Source organism: Ammospiza nelsoni, chromosome 10 (assembly GCF_027579445.1).
Source record: "Ammospiza nelsoni isolate bAmmNel1 chromosome 10, bAmmNel1.pri, whole genome shotgun sequence".
Lineage (NCBI taxonomy): Eukaryota > Metazoa > Chordata > Aves > Passeriformes > Passerellidae > Ammospiza > Ammospiza nelsoni.
In genome coordinates, this window is record NC_080642.1 from 1,979,583 (window position 1) to 2,007,473 (window position 27,891).

Sequence of the window (27,891 nt, forward strand, 5' to 3'; positions counted from 1 at the left end):
TGGCCAGCAGGCAACGACAAGAGGCAGCTCTTTAGCAGAGCTTTGGGAGCCTGAGTTGAGATTTACTCCTCACTTGCAAATTTCCTGCTTACCATGGGGTTTTACACATTTACAGGACATGATTTATTGTTTAAGTTGTTACCAGCTGAAGGTTATCCTCCTGGGACTGCAAAGCTGAGAGCTTTTAAGACAAGGATTTTTCCAAAATGCCCATTTTGCAAATTATTTCCATATATTTCTTCTGCAGAGTTTCTCAAAAAGCAAAGCCATGGAGGGAGAAAGGTTGATGCCGTTCCTCCGTAAGATTACAAAAAGGACCAACAAACTTTTGATAATACATAAAATGGGATTAATCTCACCATTCTATTTATTTAATGTTAATGGTAGCTGGGAGTATTTATCCCCAGCCAGTGAATCCCTTCAGTTTTGGAGTGGGAATGTGGAAATACAAAGAGAACAGAACAATTCAGCAGGAATGGGGGTGGCAGCAGGAAATGTGGATTTTCCTTCACCAACAGAGCCTGATCCCAGCTCCACAATTCCCATGGATCCCCTCTGGGAGCATCCAGCTGGGACTCCACGAGTTATCCACAAAACAGGGGTGCTCATGAGACAAGGAAAGGGAAAAGAAGGGGAGAAAAGGGGAGGAAATTTGACTTGATGTTTGCTCCTTGACTTTTCAATCATAAATTCAGAAATCTGGCTGAGATGGTGCCAAATAGGCCAGGAAGCACAAAAAGCCCATTTGGAATTGCATACATTTTCTATTGAAAAATGAAAATAAATGGGATGGTGAGAATGTGTGAAGTGCAAGCCATGAGGCCAAGAGGGAAAATGTGTAATTAAATTAAAAAGTCCACATGACAGGCCACAAGCTGTTAGTTATTGAATTAAAAATACAATACAATTTATATTTTGTAAAAAACCAAATTATTTAAGTGTCACTTCTTAATTAGTCAGTTTAGCCTTAAAAAAAAACTTATAGAAAGAGAGATACAAGTCCATTTTTAGTTTGTTACTGTAAACCTCACAATTTTTGAGACTATAATATAAATAAATAAAAAACTATATAAATAAATAAATTATAAATATAATTATATATTATATATAATGAATAAATTATAAATACATTTTATAATATATTTATATAAGTAAATAATATTATTGTTTCATATTATTATAAATGTATTATTTATAAAATAATATAAATAATATATAATATATAGTATATATTTATATATAAATAATATATATTTATAATATATAAATATATAAATGTATAAATAATATATAAAAATGATATAAATAATTGAATAATAATATATAAATAATATATAATAAATAATATATATAATATAAATAGAATAATAAACATCAAGGAATCTCACACATTTAATCACAACCTTAACTCAAAAATCCTAATAAATGCACAGGGGTGTAATGAGAGCAGCACAGGACAGAGTGACTCTGCAAACAAGGGCACCAAGATGAATTCCCTGCTGCCCTCTCCCCACAGCTGGGGAAATGCAGTTTTCAGGGCAGGTATGAATGACCCCAGCCCATTTCTGGGTGCCCACAGGGCAATAAAAGCTCTCTGTGAGCACAGCAGGCCTGGCAAGGCTGGGGTGGCACAGACATAAAGAGGGAAAGCTGTGCAGGAACAATTCCCCTCTGTGAGCACACCACGCCGGGCAGATTTGGGGTGATTTCAGTGCTTTGTTGTCCTGCACACACAGCTCGTTGTTCTTTGCTTCTCCTGCCCTCCCAAGTGCTGGGGAGGAGCCTGGGGGTGTGCAGAGATGTGGATTTGGCTGGAATTCCGTCAGAGGATGCTCCCACTGAGGAGATCTCTGATGGGAGAGCACCCGGAGCCACACAGGACAATCCTCACTGTCCTCACCGGCAGGGAATTCCACAAACAGCCACAAAAAGGGGATTTGTTCATGCAGAAATACACAGGAAAAATTTAACCACACTCTGTACCTCGTTCTTCACCTCTGTCACATTTGTAGGACTAAGTGCGGAAACAGTAAATCTGTCCAGGGACACAAAAACAGCTTTTCCAGCAGAGGAATAAATCAGGAGTCAAAGGCACAGGGGGAATGGCACAGAGGGCAGGGCTGGGTGGGATATTGGGGATTGGGGATCCTTCCCTGGGATGGGATGGGATGGGATGGGATGGGATGGGATGGGATGGGATGGGATGGATGGGATGGGATCAATGGGATGGGATCAATGGGATGGGATCAATGGGATGGGATGGATGGGATGGGATGGGATGGGATCAATGGGATGGGATCAATGGGATGGGATGGATGGGATGGGATGGGATGGGATCAATGGGATGGGATGGATGGGATGGGATGGGATGGGATCAATGGGATGGGATCAATGGGATGGGATGGATGGGATGGGATGGGATGGGATCAATGGGATGGGATGGATGGGATGGGATGGGATGGGATCAATGGGATGGGATCAATGGGATGGGATGGATGGGATGGGATGGGATGGGATCAATGGGATGGGATCAATGGGATGGGATGGGATGGGATCAATGGGATGGGATCAATGGGATGGGATGGATGGGATGGGATGGATGGGATGGGATGGGATGGGATGGGATGGGATGGGATGGGATGGGATGGGATGGATGGGATGGGATGGGATGGGATGGGATGGGATGGATGGGATGGATGGGATGGGATGGGATGGGATGGGATGGGATGGGATGGGATGGGATGGATGGGATGGGATCAATGGGATGGATGGGATCAATGGGATGGGATTCCCAGAGCAGCTGGGGCTGCCCCTGCATCCCTGGCAGTGCCCAAGGCCAGGCTGGACCCTGGGGCTGGAGCACCTGGGACAGTGGGAGGTGTCCCTGCCATGGCAGGGCTGGGATTTAATAAAACAATTATTAAAATATCCCTTCCTAATAAAAGAGTTTTCTTGCTGCGTGAACATCATCCCTGGTTTCAAATCAAATGTGATATTTTATTTTAATCATCCTCCAAAGAGATTTTCTGTGGGGCAGATGAGGCAGACAAACAAACCCTCCTCCTTTTGCCACATCTGGCAGGATGAGCAGCACATTTCTCTTAAATATGTGCAGGAAAGAGAACAAGTGATGTCATTTCTGTCACTTATTCTGATTTATTTGAGGGAATTTGTGGGATGTGAAGCTTTTCTTTCCCTGGGTGACTCCTGGCACTGGGACAAAACCACAGATCTGGGTCTGACCCAAACAGGGTTGCCCTGGGAGCCTGATCCAGGAATTCCTCCTGTGGGATGAGCCCTGCAGGGAATGAACATCTCACACCCCAGCAAAATGCACTTAAAAAAAAACTGGCAAACATGGTTCCTCCTCAGGACCTGAATTCTTTTGTACTCCCTTTTATATACATGAATGCAGCACAAATTAGGGTTTCCTTCATGGAAGTTATTTACTAATAGAATAATCTTAATTGTATTGCCTTTAAAAATGGATATTTTAAAAAGATTTAATTATATTTATTATTTATTTTTAATTTATTTTAATTTTCATTATTTATTTTTATTATTTATTTATTTATTTTCATTTATTTTAATTATTTATTTCTTTTATTATTTAGCTATTTTAATTATTTAGTTATCTTAATTATTTAGTTATTATTTAATTATTTTAATAATTATGAAAAGATTTCCCTTTTGTTGCATTCTGCCTGATTTTAGTCATAATTTTCATCAGAGCAATCAGGAGCCTTTAATATCATTAAATAAATATCATTGCCCAGACTGATTCCACTGCAGACAGACACACTTAAATAGACAAAAATTCACCTGAAAACAGCCTGGACAATTACTTTAAAAATAAACAGATTTCTTTTTATAAATAAATTATCCAACCATTGATTGGGTTCAGCCCTTGGGTCCCCAGACTCATCAGATCAGAGCTGATTTCCACCAATACCAGGAGAGCAAAGAGAGAGCAAAACTAATTAACACATCTTTATTGCAACAAGAAAATGTGCTGGGCAGAGCCTTATTTAGCAAACTTCCAGCTATTATTAGATTATCTGTGGCTTTTCAAGGAGCAAACATCAAATGGGACGGCTGCTTTCACATGAAAGCAATTACAAATTCAGAAATGTGGCTGAGATGATGCCAAACAGGTCAGGAAGCACAAAAGGCCCATTTGGAATTGGACACATTTTCCATTGAAAAATGAAAATAAATGGGATGGTGAGGATGTGGGAAGTGCAAGCCACGAGGCCAAGAGAACAAAAATGTGCTAAAGAAATGGAATAATGTGGCATTTCAGTAAGATGGAAGTATTGATATATTGAAATTATTGATGTGTTCAGTATTGGCTTGATGAGGGCAGCAGCTGAGCTCCAGCTTCTCCCCCAGCTTAATTTATAGTGGTAGCACTGTCAAATAAATAAAAAAGAGAAATATTGGAGTGGTTTGCAACACAAATCAAATAAAGATGCTGGAATAACACAGCACAGAATTATTGATTTATTGGGAGTTTATCACCATTCCCTCACTTCAGAGCCCAGCCAGGTGCAGTGACCTGGCACACAAACACCATCCCAGATCCCTCAGGGAGCCTTTTATCCCCAAAATTCCATTCTTTTTCACTGGCTGCTTTTCCAGAACCAAACTGTTTTATTTCAGCCACCCTGTCTCCATGAGCTGCCCCTCACATCAAAGTTACCACCGATAAAATAAAGACTAAAACAAAGAATAATTCACTTTAACTCTGCAAACACCACCCACATCCAAAGCTTGCACACACAGAGTGGGTTTAAGCTGAGCAGAAATTTCAATAATTTCAGCCATTTTTATAGTTCAGTCACTCCTCTGGAATAAATGAACTCATGTAGTTTCAGCTGAAAAATAAAACCCAGTAAAACCCAGGTCCTTCAAGCAAGCTCCTGCCTGGGGCTCCTCCAGTTCCAGAGATCTGATCTGATCCTGGATTTAGCTGATTTCAGTGGATATATATATATATTATAAAAAATAACCCCAAATATCTATATTTTGTTTGTTTATCTATATATCCACAGAAATAGCTAAACATTAATATTAAAGAAACAATTATTTATTATTATATAAATATCAATAATATTAATATTATAATATATAATATGTATCATATATTATATTATATATTATATATAATATCATATATTATATTTTATTTATAATACCATATAAATTATATTATATATTATATATATTATATACTATACTATATAGTATATAGTATATAGTATATACTATATTATATTATATAGAATGTATTATATAGAATATATTATAGGTCTCTTCCAGTCTTGAAAATTCTGTGATTCTGTGATTCTGTGATATAACAGAATATATTATATAGTATATATTATATAGTATATATACTATATACTATATACTATATACTATATAATATAGTATATATTATATAGTATATAGTATATATTATATACTATATATTATATACTATATATTATATACTATATATTATATAGTATATAAAAGTTAAAATTTTATATATATATAATTTATATAAAATATAAAAATGTATATTACACATATATATTCCCCCCTTTTTCCCTTTACTTCTTCATAATTTTTTACACTTTACTTCAGCAAATTGTACTGTACACACAACAGCTGGGGTTGAGCTCCAGGGCTTTTCTCTGCTTATTTCCCCTCACAAAGCAGCCCACAAACAAGAAAAAACCCCCAAACCACAGAAAATTTTTTAGACTTGCAGAGGCAGAGCCAACCCACCTGCACAAACCAACCTCATTTCAGTCTGCCCTGCTGGGTTTTTATTAGGACAGCACCCAGGGGAACTGTGGAATTAGGAATGCCATCCCCCTTTTTTTGTTTTTAGCGCAGAGGAGGAAGCAAAACCCAGGGAGAATTAACCTGGCAGAGGGAGGAAAGTTCAGCTGAAGAGTTTGAGTGGCCAGAAACAGCAGGAGGAGGAGCAGGGCAGGCAGGAAAGGGCAGGATGGGGTGAATCCTGCACTGGAGGATTTTTAGGAGCTGTGTGTTGATGCAAAGCAATCCAGGGCAGGTAAATTAAATGTCAGCCTCGTGGAACCTCTGCAACCCAGGCTGGAAATGCAGAGAGGTTGGGGCAGGTTTTGGTGAGATTGGGCAGAAATGAGTCCCTGACTGTAAACCCAAAGCAGGGTTGGGACCTCTGCTAGCTGGGGAAATACCACAACGTTTCCTTGGAGCATTTTTAATTTTGCTACAGAAATCCACACTTCTTCTTCCATGAGGCACCAAAGCAGGAGGCTGGAAATGGGGCAGAATTCCTGGTGCTACCTGGGATATCCAAATTCCTGGAATATCCTATTTCTGGTGACACCTGAAATAGCAGAATTCCTGGTGATACCTGGAATATTCTATTTCCTGGTGATACCTGGGATAGCAGAATTCCTGGTGATACCTGGAATAGCAGAATTCCTGGTCATATTTGGAATATCCTATTTCCTGATGACACCTGGAATATTCTATTTCCTGGGATGGAATATCCTGAGCTGGGTTCACCCTCTGCACTCGGGGATTTTCCACTTGTCCTGTACTGAAGTCTTTCTCATAATTTTCCTTCTTTTTAAAGAACTACAACGCACTCCTCCAAAAGATCCACCACAACCCACGCTGAAGTTTTCCACAATTGTGTCTAATATTTGAACTCCAAAATTCAGACATATAAACTTTTCTTTTCTACTAGCCAACATTCCTGCTGCAGCTTTTCTCCACGGCAGGTGAAAGCAAGGACCATCTCTTGCAGAGCATCTATTTCTCTGTACAGAACCCCTGCCTTGGGAGAAATATCTGTTTAATTTCATGCATATTTAAGAATACCAAGTGGGTTTTATGCAGCGTAAGAATATTTTCTCCCTGGCAAGGCAGCCCAAGGGAAGGGTTATTTGTGACCATCACTGGATGTGCTGTCACACTCAGGACACTGGAGGGGCTCCCAGAAATGGGAATTTTCTCCCTTTTCCATCACAGGATGAGGCTGCACACAACCATGCAGGTTTTTATGTAGGAGAAAGGAAAAAAAAAAAAAGATGGGGAATAAAATCCCATTAATTCTGCCAGAAAAACAAGGAGCAAAATCTCATCCCAAAGAGCTCCTGCTGCAGACACCTCCTGGAACAGCAATTCTGGCGTTTTATTTATACTGGACTGCTGAGGGCTGAAGGAAACTGCTCACCCAGTCAAAATATTATCAAATTACACAGGGGGTTTGTTTCAATTTGTTTCATTTCTATATATATTTAAAAAAAAGATTAATTTGCAGGCGCTCTTGCTCTGATAGGAAATTGCTCCAGTTTGCATCACAGCTGTGACGGTCATTCCCAAAAAGTGTATTTCCATGGTCTTGGAATGAGATGTTTGCTTGCAACACAGCTGCTCAGAAAAATTAAATTAAAATTAAAATTAAAGAAACAGTTAATCTGCATGTTTTCTACAGAGGTTCAGAAACTTAAATAATAATAATAATAATAATAATAATAATAATAATAATAATAATAATAATAATAATAATAATAATAATAATTTTAAGTTCAGAAACTTAAAACAGTAATAACAACACGGTTTTGGTACAGTAAGTAAGAATCAAATGGAGACTTAACCTGCAGTTCTTAGAGATTAACATCCTTTAAACTTCAGCAGAATTTTCTCTTCTTTTCTACTTTCTTTCAGTGTGAAAATAACTGCAAGTTTTTCGAACACTAATTTTTCAAGAAAGAAATGTGCAATCAAGATTTGCCACAGGATGGTCATTACCTCAAAACAACCCTAAAGAATTACAAGAAATGTTATTTATTTCCTGTTATTTATTGGGATTGAGGAAGATCAAATAATCAGAGTATGACAGTAAAATGAGTATGAAATGAGTATAAAATGAGTATGAAATAAGTATTAAATGAATATAATGTCAGTATAAAGTGAATATGAAATAAGTATAAAAGAATATGATCACATCCACATTTTAAAAATTAAACTGCATTATTTCTCTGAAGAGAATTAATTCTTAAGACAGGATTAATTCCAGATGGGGGCTAATAAATCCAACAATAATAAATAATTCTAAATGGAATTTGACAATCTGGATTTAGATGGTTTTGAAGCACGAACAGAGAAGTTTGCAAAGCGCTATCCAATAAATAAATAATTAATAAACCCAAAAATGGATTTAAGGCTCATGTTTACAGCAGCTACTCAAAATATTTGGAGAGCAAGCTGTGCTTTGCACCCGGGAAGAATCAGCGAGGGGAGGTTTGGGATCAGCACCCCATTCTGGAGGCAGGAACATCACAGAGCTCAGCCTCTCACGCCCCAATCCCATTCTGCACTTGGAACACTTTAAAACAACAAATCTTCCAGGTCCTCTTGACTAATAGACCTAAACACCAACAGTGCCCACAGATTTTTCATTTCCCACATGGTTTTGACTTCAACTCCTGACATTTGGCTCTGATAAATCAAAATGCAACTTTTCAGAGGGACCTCCTGTAGCTGGGGAAGCATCACGAGGTTTCCTTGGGGTATTTTTAATTTTTGCCACAGAAATCTCCACTTTTTCTTCCATAAGGCCCCAAGCTTTGTTCAGCTGGGTTTTCCCTGTATTTTGCCCGTGTTTTGTTTTGCTGCAGTGACACCCACGAGTTCAGCAGGCTCTGGACAGGTCCCAGGGCGTTCCCTGCATCAGGAATTGTTGTCATTCCACTCCAGTTCTGTCAGCTCCAGCAAACACAGCTGGGAGAACCAGGAGAGGACAGGCAGCAGTGCTGGACACCCCAAAAAACCACAGGGATGAGCTGGATCCAGCTGCAGCCTCAGCCTCTCTGTGTTCTCCTCACATCCTGATGAAATTTTGGGATTTTATTGGTCTCCAGGTTCTGTTTCCATCTCCTCCAGACCAATGCCCTGCCAGGAAAGCAGCAGCAGGATCACACGCAGGGAGCCATGCATTATCCAGCCAACATAAAGCTACACTTTTGCCCCGGGTGGGAAAATTTGAAAATTGATGAATTTCAATTTCAGGGCAAAGTTTCGAGCAACCTTTACAAAATGGGAGCAAAAAGTTACTCCAAGGAGCTCTCCCACCTGCAGCTGCCGTGGCACAGCAAGGATGGGAGGATGAGCATCCCTTACAGTCAGTTTGGATTCCTATGACAATAAATAAATTAAATATCACTGATCCTACAACAGCTTGGGTTAGGAAGGATCCTAAAGATCACCTCATTCCACTGGCCCAGACTGCCCAGGTTATCTCTGAAACAATCCAGAGGTAAGAACTGGTTTTACTTTATAGATGATCCCTCTCAGCTGTTCATAAACCTCTGTTTAAATGTATTTTCAGGGTAGAAATCCAAGAAAAGGAGCATTTTGGAGCTGCTGCTGTTCACATCCCCACAGTGACCCACAAATGCTTCTCCCCACGCTTGATTCATGACATGAATTTCTATGCAAATTACTCGTCCAGAAAAATGCATTGCTAACTCTGATGAAATCCAGAGATTGTGCTTTGCAAACCTCCACGCCTGTGCTTCAAAACATCTAAATCCAGATTGTTTAATTCCTTTTAGAATTCAGGTTTTTGAGACATAAGGATTTAAAAAGCTGCATGTAAAATAAGAAAATGTAATACCCACAGAATGAGTAATTAGTACTGAAATCGCTCACACAGAGCAGAATTTAACCCAGATATTCTTATCTTTACCAGAATTCTATTAACAAATGAATTGATTGTGGAAAGAAAAAGGGAAAAGAAGGAAGGAAGAGAAGGGAAGAGAAGGGAAGAGAAGGGAAGGGAAGGGAAGGGAAGGAAGGGAAGGGAAGGGAAGGGAAGGGAAGGGAAAGGAAAGGAAAGGAAAGGAAAGGGAAAGGAAAGGAAAGGAAAGGAAAGGAAAGGAAAGGAAAGGAAAGGAAAGGAAAGGAAAGGAAAGGAAAGGAAGGAAAGGAAAAGGAAAGGGAAAGGAAAGGGAAGGAAGGAAAGGAGAAAGGAAAGGAAAGGAAGGAAAGGAAAGGAAAGGAAAGGAAAGGAAAGGAAGGAAAGGAAAGGAAAGGAAAGGAAAGGAAAGAAAGGAAAGAAAGGAAAGGAAAGGAAAGGAAAGGAAAGGAAAGGAAAGAAAGGAAGGAAAGGAAAGGAAAGAAAGAAAGAAAGGAAAGGAAAAAGGAAAAGGAAAGGAAAGGAAAGGAAAGGAAAGGAAAGGGAAAGGAAAAAGGAAAGGAAAGGAAAGGAAAGGAAAGGAAAGGAAAGGAAAGGAAAGGAAAGGAAAGGAAAGGAAAGGAAAGGAAAGGAAAGGAAAGGAAAGGAAAGGAAAGGAAAGGAAAGGGGATTTTACTTGTTTCACTGTTGTTTTTAATCTTTCCCTCAAACCTCCTTTGGCCTGCTCAGACCTTCAGTTTATTTTCTGATAAATGAAGAAGTCAAGCTCTTTTTGTGCTGTCCCTTACTGCCATAAATTCTGCACATAAAAGAGGAATGCAGGGATAAAAAAGCCCCATTTTCAGTGCCAGGTATCCAAGGAATGCACCTGGCACTTCAACCCAGCCTGGCTTTGGCCCCTCTGGAATCCAGCTGCAATTTACAGCAGCTCCACTCTTATCCAATTGATGCAGATAAGATCTAATTAAAATATTTAATAACTCCAGGAAGTTCAAATGGCCACAGACATTGAAAATAATCACACCCAAAAGAGTGAATGCTTACATGGGCACTTCTGAAAACTCAAACTCCAAGCCAGGCAGCTGAAAAGTCTGGAGTGTTCCAATATATCCTAAATTATTCCCTAAATTTATTTGGAGTATTTTTCTACTCATCACATGCAGTGCTGCAGCCTGACCCTTGTGACACAACACAGAAAGGCAAATAAGTTGCTTAAAAAAAAACAACAAAAAAGTTGTTTAAAAGTAAAACTATAAACAAAACTTATTTCTCAAAGTCTGAGAATATACTCTATCATTCCAAATACAATGCTTACTAACTCCAAGAGGTTCCCATGGCTTGGGATATTGATAATTATATTGATAACTGTCACCCCTGAGTGATGCAGTGATCACTGCCCTGTGCCTGGTGCACAGGACAGGGCACAGTGACAATTCCAGCTAATTCCACATTTCCAGCTGCACCTTGCTGCTCCCACAGTGACAATTCCACATTTCCAGCTGCACCTTATTGATTCACAGTGACAATTCCACATTTCCAGCTGCACCTCGCTGCTCCCACAGTGACAATTCCACATTTCCAGCTGCACCTTGCTGCTCCCACAGTGACAATTCCACATTTCCAGCTGCTCCCACAGTGACAATTCCCATTTCCAGCTGCTCCCACAGTGACAATTCCACATTTCCACCTTGCAGCTCCCACTGTGACAATTCCACATTTCCAGCTGCTCCCACAGTGACAATTCCACATTTCCAGCTGCACCTTGCTGCTCCCAAGTGACAATTCCACATTTCCACCTTGCTACTCCCACAGTGACAATTCCACATTTCCAGCTGCACCTTATTGATTCACAGTGACAATTCCCATTTCCAGATGCACCTTGCTGCTCCCACAGTGACAATTCCACATTTCCACCTCGCTGCTCCCACAGTGACAATTCCACATTTCCACCTTGCAGCTCCCACAGTGACAATTCCACATTTCCACCTCGCTGCTCCCACAGTGACAATTCCCATTTCCAGCTGCTCCCACAGTGACAATTCCACATTTCCACCTTGCAGCTCCCACAGTGACAATTCCACATTTCCAGCTTGCTGTTCCAGATGCCCAGGGATGGGATGGGAGCTGTGCTGCCTGGAGGTGCCCCTGCAGACACAGGAGAGCACCAAGAGCTGTGCTGGAGTGTCTGGACGCATTTCCCTGCTCTGAGCCCTTTCCTGGCAGCCTCTTGAACCCTGACATTTTGATAATGCCATCCCTGGCTGCAGGAGCTTAATGAGAGCAGGAAAAAAGGCACCTCTGATGTGTTTTCAAACTGGTTGTTGGGGAGCTGAGATCCCCTGGCAGCCCAGGGCTGAGCGGGAGCTCATTGCTACCTCTAATTACTTCTCCCTACAAAATATACATATTTGCTGCTTTTGACCATTCATTATCTCTCTCTTTGTTTCCTTTTTTCCCCCTAACATGTCACCAGTTCCTGCTGCACAAAAATAATGCCTGGAGGTTCTTTCCTGTGGTGTGGAGTTGTCTAAGCTTTAGGCAATAACAAAATCCTGCTCAGCTTTCTTCATTGGATTTCCTGTCCTCATGTGGCTGTGCAGAGGGAGGATAAAACACAGGCAGCCTCACCCACAATGTAATTAATTTAATTTTTTTTATTGTTCCCAACTCGTCCCTGGTCACCTTGAAACGCCCCTCACTGCTAAGAGCAGTTTTCCTGCAATACACAACTTTCATTCAAGACAGATCTGGAGGCTTTAAATGTTTTATTAAGGGAACTTTGAAAGTGAAAACCAAAAAACCACTTAACTCGATCTTCTGGGGCGTTTTCATCAGAATCATAAACCCTGTTATGTTCCCTAATTTAACTTTTTTAATTCTTTATTTAAATCAGAGCTCAGTGCCCATGCCCACATCCCCATTCTCTGAGGAGTTGGATCAAAAGCTTCCAGGAGGTTTTGAGTTTTTCCAGGGCATGTTTTAAACAAGAGCAGAAAATGAGAGAGAAGAAAGAGTTCAACCCCAGGAACCCACCCTGCAGCACCTGCAGCCCTTCAGCCACAGGCAACACTTTCATTTCTTGCAGATTCTCCTTTGTGCTGCTCCAGAGAGGGAAAATTATTCCAAATTTTCCAAATCCTGCCTGCATGGAAAGGCTCCTGCTGCAAGGAGAGGGAACAGCAAGTTCTTTTCCCAGGGCCAGGTGAGCACAGGGGTTGATGATCTCAGAAAAAAGGGCTGAAATTCTGGGGTAAATTCACTTTTGGGATTAATTCACTTCTGGGGTAAATTCACTTTTGGGATTAATTCACTTCTGGCGTTAATTCACTTGTGGGCGTCCTGAAACCACCACACTTCTAGAAAGGAAAAGACTTTTCTTGCTTCACTGTTGTTGTTTAAACTTTCCCTCAAACCTCTTTGGGCTGCTGAGAGCTTCAGTTCATTTTGTGATAAATGAAGAAGTCAAGCTCTTTTTGTGGTGTCCATAATGCCACAAATTCTGCACATAAGAGAAAGGCAAGGATCAGAAATCCCCACTTCCCCACTCCTGCCTGGCTATTTAGATCATTTTTTTAACTGTTTCAAACCAAAATGCATCTAAAAGACGCCCAACAGCTCAAGGTTTGGCCCAGGTTCAAACCAGGGTTTCTCATTTTGGTGTGAAAAAACCACCCAGGTCCACGATCTGGAATGAGAATTGGAACTGCCCTGTCTTAGGTGCCATTAATTTCTTAATAATCCCATTAAACAAAGCACCTGGGGCCTGCAGAGCCCAGCAGGAAGGTGCTGGTGTCACATTAAATAACAGAAGGCACACAGGGGGAGTCTCACAAAAAACAAATAAATAAAGGAGCAGTTGCCTGTGGGAGAAAACAAGAGAGGGGCTACAAATTTCTATTTTCAGTTGTGATCCTGACTCGTGTGAGAGCAGCCAAGAGACATAAGCAGAAATTTGAGCCTGTAAAATGAGCTGGAAACACCTGTTCACAGAGGTAGAACATGTTTTTGTGACCCACTTTTGAGAGGCTTTCAATCAGAGGCCCAGGGAGGTCAATTAAAGCCACTGAGACAGAAAAAAAACCCACAAAGTTTTCAATTTTTGTATTAAAAAAAAAAAGTCTCAGTTGAATGGTGTTTGCCACTGGAATTGTGTTTAGCTCTCCTGCCAATTGCAGGTGCTGGGAAACTCAGCAACAAAACATTCCAGTAAAAATATCTCTTTTCTATAATAGGTTTGAGGTTACAGCCTCTCCTGTTACTCACCCACACCATCCTCCCTCCCAGGCAGGTCTCTCCGTAATAAGATGGACACCACTGTGCCAAAAAAGCTTTTAAAAGCTGCACTTGAGACAACTCCTCCCAATCTGCAGCTGCAAACTCCTTCCTTGGCTCTTCTGCCTGCAGCTCAGCTCTCAGGGCAATGCCTACAGGGACACTCCAGAACACACAAACTCAGGCAGCTCAAAAGCCTGGAGTGCTCCAACATATCCTGAATTATTCCCTAAATTTATTTGGAATATTTTTCTACTCATCACATGCAATGCTGCAGCCTGACCCTTGTGATGCAACATGAAAAGGCAAATAAGTTGCCTTTAAAAAACAAAAGTTGTTTAAAAGCAAAACTATTAATAAAAAATTATTTCTCAAAGCCTGAGAGTATATTCTTAAAAATCTAAGAATATATTCTTAAAAAATCTAATTAAAATGTTTACTACCTGCAAGAGGTTCAGACAGCCTCGGATAATGAAAATCATCACACCTGGAATAATGAATGTTTACAGGGACACTTCAAAATACACACACTCCAACTGAGGCAGCTCAAAAGCCTGGAGTAATCCAGTACATCCCAAGAGATTTCTTAAATTTATTTGGAGTATTTTTCTACTCATCACATGCAGTGCTGTAGCCTGACCCTGTGTGCAGCTACTGCCCAGAGCTGTGATACAACACAAAAAGGCAAATAAGTTGCCTTTTTTTTTTTTCTAAGTTGCTTAAAAGTAAAAGTATTAACAAAAATTTATTTCTCAAAGCCTGAGAATATACTCTATCACCTTAAAAAAATCTAAATAAAAAGTTTAGTAACTGCAAGAGGTTCAAATGGCCTTGGATAATGAAAATAATCACACCTGGAAGAGTGAATGTTTACATGGACACTTTAAAATACACAAACTCCAACTGAGGCAGCTCAAAAGCCTGGAGTGCTCCAAAGCATCCCAAGTTATTCCCTAAATTTATTTGGAATATTTTTCTACTCATCACATGCAGTGCTGCAGCCTGAACCCGTGTGCAGTTACTGCCCCGAGCTGTGATACAACACAAAAAAGGCAAATAAATTGCTTCTTTTAAAAAAAAAAAGGTGTTTAAAAGTAGAACTATTAACAAAAATTTATTTCTCAATGCCCGAGAATATACTCTATCACCTTAAAAAATCTAATTAAAATGTTTACTGACTGCAAGCAGTTCACATGGCCTGGGATATTGAAAATAATCACACCTGAAAGAATGAATGTTAAGTTACCTTTTTTTTTTTTTTAAATTGTTCAAAAATAAAACTATTAATGAAATTTATTTCTCAAATCTCGAGAATATACCCTAATCTATCCCCCTAATATGACAATTAATTGGAATTACAGATGTAAACAGCACATGTTTGCCTCTGAAGGTTAAAGAAAAAAGAGTGGTAACCAGCCCCTAGGAGTTTCTCCTAAAAGCAGGAAAAAATTGTGGTTTTTAAAAATAAATTATTATTTTGCCATCATTCTCTTTGAAGATGTGGTTACTTTGAGCAGAATTATCTCCAATTCTTGTCTGTCTACAATTCCAGTTATAAATGGAGCCTGAGGAGAAGGTTCCTGATCTCATCACAGTATTTGGCTTCTCATTTAGCTTTTCATTCTGCTTTTATTTACAGTAATGATATCCACAAAAAAGAAAAAAACAGGGAAAAACGGCCAACCTGACACAACTAAACACTGGTAGTAAATACCATTCTGCCTCGATGCAAAATAAAAATAATGTGAATATATCAGGGTACATAACAGCTAAAAAAGAATTCAGGTTGATGATTTGAATGTTTGTCAATTTAAACCATCCCAGAAAGTGCTTATTTAAAGCACTGATTGAAACGATTCTATCCCAGAGGCAGGAGATTACTCCTGCCCTCAAAGTTAAAAATAATATCCCCATTAACCTCAGCAACAATTTCCTAATTGCCAAGGATTACAAACCCTTCATGCAACGCTCATCCCTCTGAGAGTTCCCTCACTGCTTCACGCCCAAGCCACTCCTGAGACTGCAGTCCTCAGGCTTTTCAAAAGTCAAATTCGGGGATGGTTTTTATATGACAGCACCAAACACTGAGGAGAACGAGGGTGTGTCACCCCGAATTCTCTGTGGATGGAGCAGTTTTATGTTAATATTGATATTGATGGGGGCTGCCTGGGGCTCTCTCTGCTGGCTGATGCCAACTGGCACTGGCACCATGGCAGCTGCTCCCACTCTTTGTTCCTCTGTCCTGAGCAACAGCTCAGGCTGGAATTTGTGCCAGCACGGCAGAGATGTGGCAGAAACAAAGAGGGCAAAGTTTAGTGCCCAAAACACCCGGGGTTACAGCACTGCAAGGGCTGCTTGGAGAGCCACAAAGGAGAGATGCCAAAACATGGGGCTGGCTGCTTCCCCAGCCTCTGAGGGAAAACCAGGATCAGCCTGACCAGGAATCGCCCTAAAACAAATCCAGCACCAAATAAAACCAGGATCAGCCTGACCAGGAATCGCCTAAAACAAATCCAGCACCAAACAAAACCAGGATTATCCTGACCCAGGAATCAAAATCCAGCACCAAACAAAACCAGGATCAGCCTGACCAGGAATCGCCTGAAACAAATCCAGCACCAAATAAAACCAGGATCAGCCTGACCAGGAATCGCCTAAAACAAATCCAGCACCAAACAAAACCAGGATTATCCTGACCCAGGAATCAAAATCCAGCACCAAACAAAACCAGGATAATCCTGAGCAGGAACCACCTAAAACAAATCCAGCACCAAACAAAACCAGGATCAGCCTGACCAGGAATCAAAATCCAGCACCAAACAAAACCAGAATCAGTCTGACCATGGGAATCACCTCTCACACAAATCCAGCACCAAATAAAATCAGGATCATCCTGACTCAGGAATCACCTCACACACAAATCCAGCATCAAATAAAACCAGGATCATCCTGGCACAGGAATCACCTAAAACAACCTAAATCCAGCAACAAGAGTGAACCAGTATCATCCTGATCTAGGAATCACCTAAAACAAATCCAGCTCTGAGAGGAAACCAGGATCATCGTGACCCAGGAATCTCCACACACAAAAATCCAGCACCAAACAAAACCAGGATTATCCTGACTCAGGAATCGCCTAAAACAAATCCAGCCCCTCAGGTGTTGGATGGATTCCCCCAGTTTGGCATCTCCCACCAAAGTGCACATCCCTGAGTTAACTCCACTTTGGGGAACTGGGATTGTCTCCTTCCCAGGGCTGCTGCTTCTCTCCTCCTTGGGAGCTGGAGACTGGTTTTTGCTGCTTCTCCTGCTCTAATTCCCCTTTTCTTCCACACCAACAAAGAGCCAAACTTCAGATGTGGTTTCCCTTTTTTCACCAACCTTCAGCCAGGATTTCCCTTTCCTTCCACACCAATAAAGGGCCAAACTTCAGCTGTGGTTCCCCTTTTCTCCCACAGTAATAAACAGCCAAACTTCAGATAATTAGGAATAAATATCACATGAAAAATTAGTTTTGTTTGGTGGGATTATCCAGACTGCTGCCCAACTTCCCTGCTTGCCAGCAGAAATAAAACCACAGGAACCACATCACATATATCCCACGTTAAAAAAAAAACCCAGCACGAAAAGCACCTTCTACATCCTACATAATGTCTTAGACATCTCCAAAAACACTTGAGCAATAAAACAAAAGCTATAAAAATCAGAAAAACACCATTCACTCTGCAAAGCACGAAAGCAGATGAAAGCTCAGGGGTATAAACATCAAGAACACTAAAGAGACAAGCGTGTTCTTTCTCCCCTTCCTCCTACTCCCACACTTCATTCCTGAAGCACACAGCTTTGGACAGAGATTTTATTTCATGCCAACCACAATCAGATATTTCAATAGCTCAGTGTTTGTCTGGAGGGAGCACACATTCCAGGGAAAATGCAGTGCATGCACAGATTACCTGGAAATAAATCACATTCCCATTTAAAATGAAGTTTAAAGTAGTGGCACAGCACAGAGCTGTATTATGGACCACGCACTTTTCCCCCAGAAGAAATGTTTCACACCCTCCAGCAGTTTTCTTTCGGGAAGAGAATGAAAAGTAAAGAGATTTATTACATAAAAAAGCATATTGATTGAAAGCAGCACTGTATGACAGCTTCAGCTATTATAACAGAACTTAATAAAATCAGATGTTTACCCCTGAAGGGGATTCAGAGGCAAAAAAATAAAAAAGGCTTTATCAACACTTACGACAATGAGCAAATCTGCAAGGGATAACATTTTGGTGCTGAAAGTAAATGCAAATAAGTGCTCATTTCTCCAGGGGAGCTTTGAGGTTTGCCCACATGAGGAGCCGTGGCTGACTGTGATGTGGCTCAGCAGTGAGAACACCCCGTGATCGCGTGGCTGGAGATGTCACTGCTCCCACAGCTGGGAGGGTCACACATGATGAGAGCAGGAGATGTTCCAGCATCACAGCCAGGAGCAGCAGGACGGTCCTTTGTGCTACCTCACTGCTCTCGGGGCGTGGGGATGGGCTTAACCCAAACAATGACGCTCCTTCTTCTCTGCCCTTGTCCCCTTTGCTCATTCCACCTTCCTTCTGTCCACTCTGCTCATCCTTCCTTCCACTCTGCCCTTGTCTACTCTGCTCACCCCTCTTTTCCCTTGTCCACTCTGCTCATCCCTTTCTCTTTTTCTACTCTGCTCACCCCTCCTTCTCCCCATCCCCTTTTCTCACCCCTCCTTCCCCTTCTCCCCTTTTCTCACCCCTCTTTCCCTTCTCCCCTTTTCTCACCCCTCTTTCCCTTCTCCCCTTTTCTCACCCCTCTTTCCCTTCTCCCCTTTTCTCACCCTTCTTCCCTTTTCTCACCCCTCTCGCCCTGTCCCCTTTTCTCACCCCTCCTTCCCCTTCTCCCCATTTCTCACCCCTCTTTCCCCTTCTCCCCTTTTCTCACCCCTCCTTCCCCTGTCCCCTTTTCTCACCCTTCTTTCCCTTCTCCCCTTTTCTCACCCTTCTTTCCCTTCTCCCCTTTTCTCACCCTTCTTTCCCTTCTCCCCTTTTCTCACCCCTCTTTCCCCTGTCCCCATTTCTCACCCTTCTTTCCCTTCTCCCCTTTCTCACCCCTCTTTCCCCTGTCCCCTGTTGTCACCCTTCCTTCCCCCATCCCCTTTTCTCACCCCTCTTTCCCCCGTCCCCTTTGCTCCTCACCCAACACCCCAATCCCAAGATCCCAGCTCAGTGTTTCCACCACCAGCTGCTTTTCTGGGATGGCTTTTCCACATGAGCAGAAAGAAAAGTGGATTTCTCCTCCATCCACATTATTTGATGGCAAACCACTCCAGAGCTGAGAGTCTGCTCTTAACAACAGCTTTCTGTTATTTCTGGTTTTTAGCAGGACCAAAATATTCCCCTTGATCCTTCCTGGATCAGGCCTGATCTGGTCCAGGCTGTATTTGCCATATAGACATCAATTTCACGGCATGAATGAGCAATTATTTCAACTAAAATTTACCATTCTCACCAGTCTCACTTACCCTGAGTATTTGTCAGTATTCTGGCACCTGCAAACCTTTCTTCTCTCATAAACTGTAATGAAATTTGCATTTTTTCAAAGCCATGCTGCTTTCAAATTAAACCTACTTTTGGCACAAGCTTTAAACTGCTTTAATAAAACCGCCAGTGTTTAACATTGAAGTGTTAAACACCAGCTAAAAAACAGGAGTAAAAGCAGATAAAACAGCCCAAAAGAGAGAAAAAAAATCTGCAGCTTGTTACAACTCCTGATTTTACACACATATTACAACAGCCTGGAGATCCAGCATTGGATATTTTTGCCAGGATGAAAACTCCCTTTTGGGATTGCTTTTGCTGTTTCCTGACCTTCTGGGTGAAGTGAAACTCTACAGGCTCATAAAGAAATAGTCATTAAGTGCTGATGACCATCTCCTACATGGGAGAGCTCCTGGGCTGGGGTTGGGCCAGAGGAACTGGTCTGGCCAGCTGGGCTGGGATCTGGAGAACCTGAGCTCCAGGAGGGGCAGCCAGGGGGAACTGGAGTTCCAAAATCTGTTTTAAAGAACAAAATCTATCCCAGGGGACCTGGAATGGGCACAGCTCCTTGGGACACAGCATTCCCTGAGGGTTTGAGGGATGAGGGACAGCAGTGGCCACAGGACCAGCAGGGATGAGGGGTGAGGAGTCTGTGTGGGGCACAGAGCAGGGGGTGCAGTAGGGCCCAAAGGGCTGAATTTACTTAAACTTGGAGAATTTACCAAAAATTATTGAGTGAAAAACTGGAGCGAGAGGCGTGTGACTTTCTGTTCACAATTAGAGCAGCTGCTGCCCTTAAATTAGGTTTGGAAGTCTCCCTGCAAGGGCAGAGATTCAAAGCAGGAGGAGCACACGAGCATTTTGTTCCTTTTCCCAGATCTGTCAGGGTTTCTGTGCTGTGCTCTGAGGGAAGAGCAAGAACTAAACCTTGAGACCTGAGAAAAATGAGTGCCAGGTTCCTCTGCACTGCCTTTCCTACACTGCTTTGGGGTGGAAGGGGCCCTAAAACCCATCCCATACCAGGGGCAGGGACATCTCCCACTAGACCAAGATGCTCCAAAGCCTTTGGACACTTCCAGAGCTGGATCCCCAAACCCGGCTGATCTCACAGCACAGTCCCACTCATTTCTGAGCAGATCAACGTGTCCAAAGGCTGCTGAGGCTGAGGAAAGCTGGAATTTCACTTCGGAGCAGGCAACACCTGCGTGCTGAGGAAGACACAAAACCCCAGCTGAAGAGGGGCAGGGCTGAAAAGTGCTGAAAAAATGAATAAAAAACTGAGAAGTGGCAAAAGCAGCGCATGGGAATCCTGCCACGAGCATGGGACATGGCCACAGTGCCAAAACTGCTGCAGGAAACTGCAGCCACCAGCAGCAACCAGCCAGCAGCACAACACAGCAACCACGTGCCAGGAGATTGTTTCAGAAGTGAAACTGCCAGAAGCCAAATCACAGCTTTAAGGCACAATTTACACCGTAAATATTTGGGTTTCTAGCAAAAAGGGAGGGAGGAGAAATCCTACTGTGCTCCAAAAGAGCTGCTGGAAACGCCACACTGGAGGCAGAGCAATCTGCTGGTTTAATTAACCCACATGACAGAGGACCTGAATTTTTTTTTTTTTTTTTTTTCTCTCACACAAAAATACCCAAACTCCTGAGCTAGGGACAGAAATGAATAAAATCCCACTGCTCCAAGATTGTTTCCTCCCCATTGACAGCAATTCCCAACAGGGACACGTCCCGTGGAGGAGTCCTGAGTTCCTCAAGTTCATGGGGAAAACTTCAATGACTTTCATAATCTGAAAGCCTCTCATAATCAAAATTGATTTCATTAAACCAGTGGCAATCTGTTGGCAACCTGAGAGCCCAGACAGGGAAACACACCGATTAAAACAAAGCTGGCAAAACACATTAAAAATTAATTGGCTTCTTGATTGTTATCAGAATTGAAAAAAGGCTCAATCCTACACCCAATGATAGAGCCCTGAATGGCAGCAATTAAAGTCCCTCCTTCCAATTACAGCTTTTTACAGCATTTTAATCAATTTTTGTACAGCAAATGAGCGTAGAGTTTAACCCTGAATCGAATCAGTATGGTGTTGTAGGCTGAAAATCATAATCCTGGAGCATGATATGCAAGAATAAAACTTGGATAAACTGAACAAAATGACAGGAATGTTCCTGTAGATCATTTCTGACTTGTGTTTTAGGCCACTGGAGGGGAATTCATAAGCAGATTTGGGACTTGCCTACCACCATGACCTCACCTATGTAAATATTTATTCAAACATTTGGGCACTTTGCAATAGATTCTAGATTAGAAACCAAAGGAAGTTACTATAAAAGGAAAACCATGCTGGCAGTTTCTGTTTAAAAACTGCAAACCCTCAAAGACTTCTTCTTACAACTGGGCTGTAACATCCAGAGAAACTCCAAAGCCTGTGTTTGATTTATTCCCACCTTTTATAAAATCCCAAGCCATCAGTCCTGAATGGCCTTGACTCAAAAGCCTGATAGATAAATTTTCATTGCTGACATTGCTTAAGTAGTTCAGCATCACAGGGATGGAGCTGGAATGAGAATTAGCAGATTAAAAAAACCCCAAAAAATGAACTAAATTGTGAAAATGGCAGCTTTCTCTTGTTTCAGCACAGCACAAACACCTTCTGCTGTCAGGATCAGAGAGCTGGGCTGGAATGCACAGCAGCTTTACTCAAACACAGCTGGCACAGTGCCCTCTCCTCCAGGCCTCACCTCAGCATTCCCATTCCACAGCCTCACACCAGCTCCTCAGGACTCTCCACTGTTATCTTCTGACCTTTCCCTTTCTTTTTTTCCCTTTTTTTTTTGGTGTCTTTCTCAGTTAATCAGTAACCAGAGACTTCAGCCAGCACTTGGTGCTGCTGATATCAGGGTCCTGAGCCCCGCACCGTTCTCTCCTTCCCCATCCCAGCTCCCCAGCCTTTCCCTGCGCTGGGAATAAAAAATAAAAATAAAAATGTGTATTTTCCATCCTAAACCACTGGCTCAGCAGCTCCAGAGCCCAATTATTCCAGGCAGAAAAAGGTCTTCCCCACAGCTACACATCATGAGGGACAAGTCTCGCCACGTCCCCATTCAGGAGGTGGAGGGAAATAAAAAAGAGACATTTTTTTATGAGACAGTTACCGAGCTGTAATTTCCCACATCCATTTACAACTGCAAACAAGCCCAGGCAGAGGAAGGTACTATCTATTACCATAATTATTTTTAAAACCTTCACCCCACAGGGTTAGGAAAAAACCAATGATTTACAGCAGAGCCATAACTATAAAACTGCAGATGGGAGCTGAGCTATCTTGCCCTTGTCTAATGCTGAGATCTCATTAAACTGCGTGCTTAAACCTTAAATATTTGAGAGTAAATGGTAGTTAAAATAGGGAAATCACTCTCATTAAGCAGCCAGCCTTTCCTCTGCTCAGTTTCCCAGCTCATCATTTGTTATTTGGTCATTTGTAGAGTTTGATAGTGCTCCATCTTCCAGCCTGGACAGCCCCAAAATTCCTAAATAAAGGGAAAAGGGCAAGAAAAAGAAAAGCACTCAAGCCATTTTTAAACCTTAAAAAGAAACTGATGAGAGAACAGAATTTTTTTTCTAAGTTAAGTCACCTTGAAGGATGATCCTTTGGCCAAAGTCAATCAGTGAGACAACAGGCAGCAACTTTTCTTTATTCCTTCTAAATCCAGAAAGACGAAAGGAAGATCTAGAAAGGTCTCTTCTTTCACCTCTACCTGCTCTGCATCATCATCATTATTATTATCATCATCATCATCACCGTTATATCTCCAAGAAATTAACCTTTAATAAAAGAAGTTTCTCCAAGAAACTAACCTTCAATAAAAGACTGCACTACACACCCCACATCCAATTTTCTCTCTGAAATCTTCTTGCCTTTCAGAAGTTACTGCACCAAACTAGAGCATTAATAATTTTTGCTTGCTCCCTTCTCAAGCCACCCACAAAATCCAAAGCAATGTCTGCCAACCTATCCTGGCTAAAACTGGAAGCTGGAAGAGGAAATGACATAAGAGAAAAGTAGAATTTATGCAAAATGTTGGTGATATGAAAGCTCAGAAATCTTCATAAATTAGCAGTGCACAGTAATTGAAGCTGCTTGAATCACGCTCCTCCATCCTTCCACTTCAATGGGATGTGGCAGGAAGTAATTAATGGAGACAGGCTCCCTTGCATATAGCTGCAAATAATTAATCTGGCATCTCATTTCTGGTATTGGCTGTTTGAAAAAACAAATTTCTCCCCATACAGAACAGTTTGTTTCACACGTAACCCCAGGGATCAGCTGTTCTTTATTCTTTAAATACACATAAAGAAATTTAATGGGAGCCCATATGGAAAATTTAACCTTCACAAAGGCTTCGCTAAGTGCGTAGATGAAGTGTTTCACAGAGTATTTGATGTTCATAAAAAATGAAAATAAATTAAGACATACAAAACCCCCATTCAAATAGAGACACAAAATGTAGTGTTATGTACGAGGGATTAAATAAGAGCATCAATTTTTATTTCTTCTCTCGCTTTCTACTCAAAACCTGCTAGGAATAAAAACTGTTCCTCATTAGTTCTTCTTTTTTTTTGCTGTATGCTCAGCACACACTTCATGTTCTTCTGAACAGTTTTACCTAAAATGTAAAACTCAAAACTAATTAGGTCCTCAACTTATTTTTGTAGGAGTAAAGGCCATGAAGAACACTTAGGATTCCATTATGAATAACAGATGCGAGACGGGTACATTTATAAACCACTAAATTTAGAAAAGATCTGTGGAGAGTTCTGCTGAACCTTTCAAAATTAAAAACCTGCCTGTACTTTGCCACTGAATCCATCAGAGCAAGTTCTGAGGAAGCAGAATACAAAAGGCCAATGAGTTTTCCACGGGTCCAGCATTAATGCGTGCCATGGATGGAATTTCAAGATGCCCAACAAAGCAGGCAATATCCACGGGGCACATTAGCGAGATGCCAACATTCCCTGCGTTGGTTGGGGGTTATTCAATACCCTCAGCTCGCCATCTCGTGCAGGGCAAGCTACAAAATTAATGAAAGAAATCAGATCCCCCTTTCAGCCGGGATCCCACAGCCTCGGAGCGCTCTGTTTGAAAACACCACTCGGATATTTCCCCAATTGTCTGGGCTGCTCGGTTCCCACAAGGAAACTCAGCTCACACAAAGGCACAGCCCGGCACCTTCCTCCGGGCACAAAGGAGCCAGATGGCCCCAAGGAACTGCTCAGGGCTCCTGGAAAAAAGCTGGGAATGCTTTGGGACACACGGACATTGCCACCCGTGTTCCACAGACATCGCCAGCCGTGCTCCTCCATGCCCAGGGAACTGGCCTGGGAATGCCAGGAGGAGCTGGCACTGCTGTGCTCACCTGAAATCAGACAGAATACCCCCAAAACAGAGCTCAGCGTTTTTTATGAAGCCGACAATCCTCAATACCCAAAGAGTTTGCGTTAATTTAAAGGGGGCCAAAGAGCTGACGCTGCGAGGAGAGCCCAGGTCCCTTCCCAAGCCTGGCAGCCGAGCCCAGGGCCTGGATTTTCCAGGAGCCCTTCCAGGTTTAGCAGGGCAGCAGCTGCCACCCCTGTGCCCCGTGAGTGCCTGGGCACTGCCAGAGCTTTTCCAGGAAGGATCTGGACTCTCGGATCTGGAGGAACACCCTCCCTCACGGAAAATTCCCAGCGTTTCTCCCATCACCCCAGCGGGTTCCCTCACACCCAGCCGGAGCTGCTTTGCCACACAAGGACGAACTCCTCGTCCTTGCCCACAGTTACGAAACGCGTGCCTTGTGCCACACCAAGAGCTGCGTGGCAGCACCACATCCTCAAGGCAGAGGAAGCTGCAGTTCCAACATTTGTCATCCACAAAGCCCCGGAATACCCCGATACCAGCGTGCCCGGCAGAGCGCCGAGGTCGCCCAGCCCCGAGCGCCACGATGCCGGCTCTGCTGCCTTCCCTCCAGCGCGCTTTAATGACATAAACTCCCAAACACAATTCCCAAACACCGCGCTGTGCTCGGCTCCCCGGACAGGGAATTACCCAGAGCACATTTTGCACACTTTAGCATCCTCCAGCAGCGGTCCTGTTCCACCTCAGCCGATGAGCCCGGCTGTGTCCGGGGGAGCAGCCAGCCCGCTGCCAAAATCACATCACAGCACACTTGGCTGTAACAAAAGATGACTCCGGGGAGTTTGTGCTCATCATCGTTATTCCACGCACGTCAGAGCCACCTCCAGCAGCCTTGCCTTCAATTAAACCTCTACTACTGCAAAGGGCAAAGGGGGTACGGGCACATTTGTGCCGTGCTGAGAGTGGAAGGGGTAAGGAGGGATAAAGGGAAGGGAGGATTACACAGCCCTTCCTCAGAGACAAAAAGCAAGGAAATCCCCTCCCCACAATGTACAAGACAACCACACAAACCTGGTGGGTGAGAACACATCCACGCCTTGCCTTGGACCATCCTCCCTCCCGCACCCCCCCCCCCCTTTTTTTTTGGTGTTGTTGAATTATTGGTTATTTCCAGCTGAGCACTTGCCTCTCCTCCGTGCCCATCAAATATCCCGAAGATGGAGGGGTGAGTCTTGTTCACCAGGTCGGTGATTACTTCGAACCTGTCCTCCATGTGATCCCTGCGGCCTTGGATGGAGTAGACAGCCACGTTGTGGCTCTTGAACTCCCAGGTCTTGGAGAACTCAGCGTCCAGCACGTCTAAACCCCCGAGCCTGTCATTCTGCATGATCTCGGCCACCTTGCCCTTCACCATCTTCACCGCATCCCTGCTGGACTTAACAATGGTTTTCACCTCATCCGTGTGGAAGAAATAACTCCACAGGGCCAGGCTGATGCACAGCAAGAACAGGGTCTCCGGTCTGAGCAAGAAGTAACGCATGATCCGACCCAGCAGAGACAGCAAAGTCATTGTATCCTCTATCATTTATTATCGCGACCGTGTCTCCCCACAGCATGCAGCGGGGCGGCTCCGAGCCCGGGGCCGCTCGCTCAGTGCATGCTCGGCCGGCCGGGCAGCGCCGAGCCCCGCGCTCCGTTCTGCTCCGCTCCGCTCGCTGCGGCTCCGCTCCCGCTGCTCCCGGCGGCCGCGCCCCGGCCCCGCGGCGCCCCGTCCGTGCCGCGGGGTCGCGGGCCCGCCGATGGATGCGCCGAGCGCTGCGCCGCCGGATGGCTCCCGAACGCCGCTGCCCGCCGCGGCTCGGCTCCGCTCCGCTCGGTCCGGAGGTGGCTGCCAGGGCCGCCCGCGGTACCTGCGTCCCGTGTCCCCCGCGCCCGGCGCCGGCCCGCCCTCCTTCCACCCGGGCGGAGCGTCCCGGCCGCCGCCCCCGCCGCGCCGCTGAACTACAAATCCCGGCAGCCCCCGCGGGAGCGCGCCGGTGCGGGCGGGGTGCGGGGCATGCTGGGAGTTGTAGGCTGGGAAGGGCCGGGGAAGGAGCCAGCAGAAGGAAAAAATTTAATCAAAATTATTTTAATAAAAATCAATCTTTGTAAAATAAAAACATCAAAATTATTTAATCAAAATGTAATTAAAAATTATTTCATCAATATGATGTAAATAAAACAATTTAAAATTAAAAAAAATCAAAATTATTTAATCAAAATGTAATTGAAATTATTTAATCAAAGTGATTTAAATTAAAAAATTAAACCAAAAAAAAATCAAAATTATTCAATCAAAATGTAATTAAAATTATAGAATAAAAGGGATTTTAATAAAAATAATTTAAAAATTTAATCAAAATTATTCAATCAGAGTTATTTGGTTGTTGGAGCAACCTGGGGTAGCGAGAAGTGTCCCTGCACATAGGATGAGATGCCCATTAAAGTCCCTTCCAGCACAAACCATCCCGGGATTCTTCTTTAGGATGAAATTGACCCTTGTGTGTTTCCCAATTCCATTCACAAGCTCACTGTCAAAACGGAAACAAAGCAGGATGTTGTCAATTATTAAATCAAGAGTTGAGTTTGCCAAGGTAGCATTTTGTTGGAAAAACCCCCAAAGCATCTCTCTTCTTTCTCTGCCCTGTTTCTGTAGATTGCCATTTTGCTGCACTGACAGCACTGAAAGCCACGAGCCGTGTGTGTGAGCAGAATAATATATAATATAAATATTTAGATTTAAATATAAACAATTAAATGCCGTGCCTGGGCTGTTTGCTGCCAGCTGAGGGGCACAAAACACAAAATCCATCAACGAACCAAACCAAAACATCAACCAACCTCAGAGAGTGTCAGAGGCAGCGCGAGAATCAAACACCTCAAACACAAAGGGAATTAACAAACCACAAAACCCCAAAACTGAAATTCTGACAGAG

The 27,891-nt window shown here is 42.9% G+C and overlaps 1 protein-coding gene across 2 annotated transcripts in view; it reads right to left on the reverse strand.

Annotated features, from left to right (window-relative positions):
- The window catches only part of PPM1L (protein phosphatase, Mg2+/Mn2+ dependent 1L), a 64,766-nt gene extending 38,152 nt beyond the window's left edge, over positions 1–26,614 (reverse strand). For both annotated transcript variants that reach the window (XM_059479525.1, XM_059479526.1), the window contains exon 1: positions 26,103–26,614. In XM_059479525.1, coding sequence (XP_059335508.1) covers positions 26,103–26,501 — 399 coding nt within the window. In that variant the 5' untranslated portion in view covers positions 26,502–26,614. The remainder of the gene's footprint in view (positions 1–26,102) is intronic.
- Between the last annotated feature and the right edge of the window lie 1,277 nt (positions 26,615–27,891).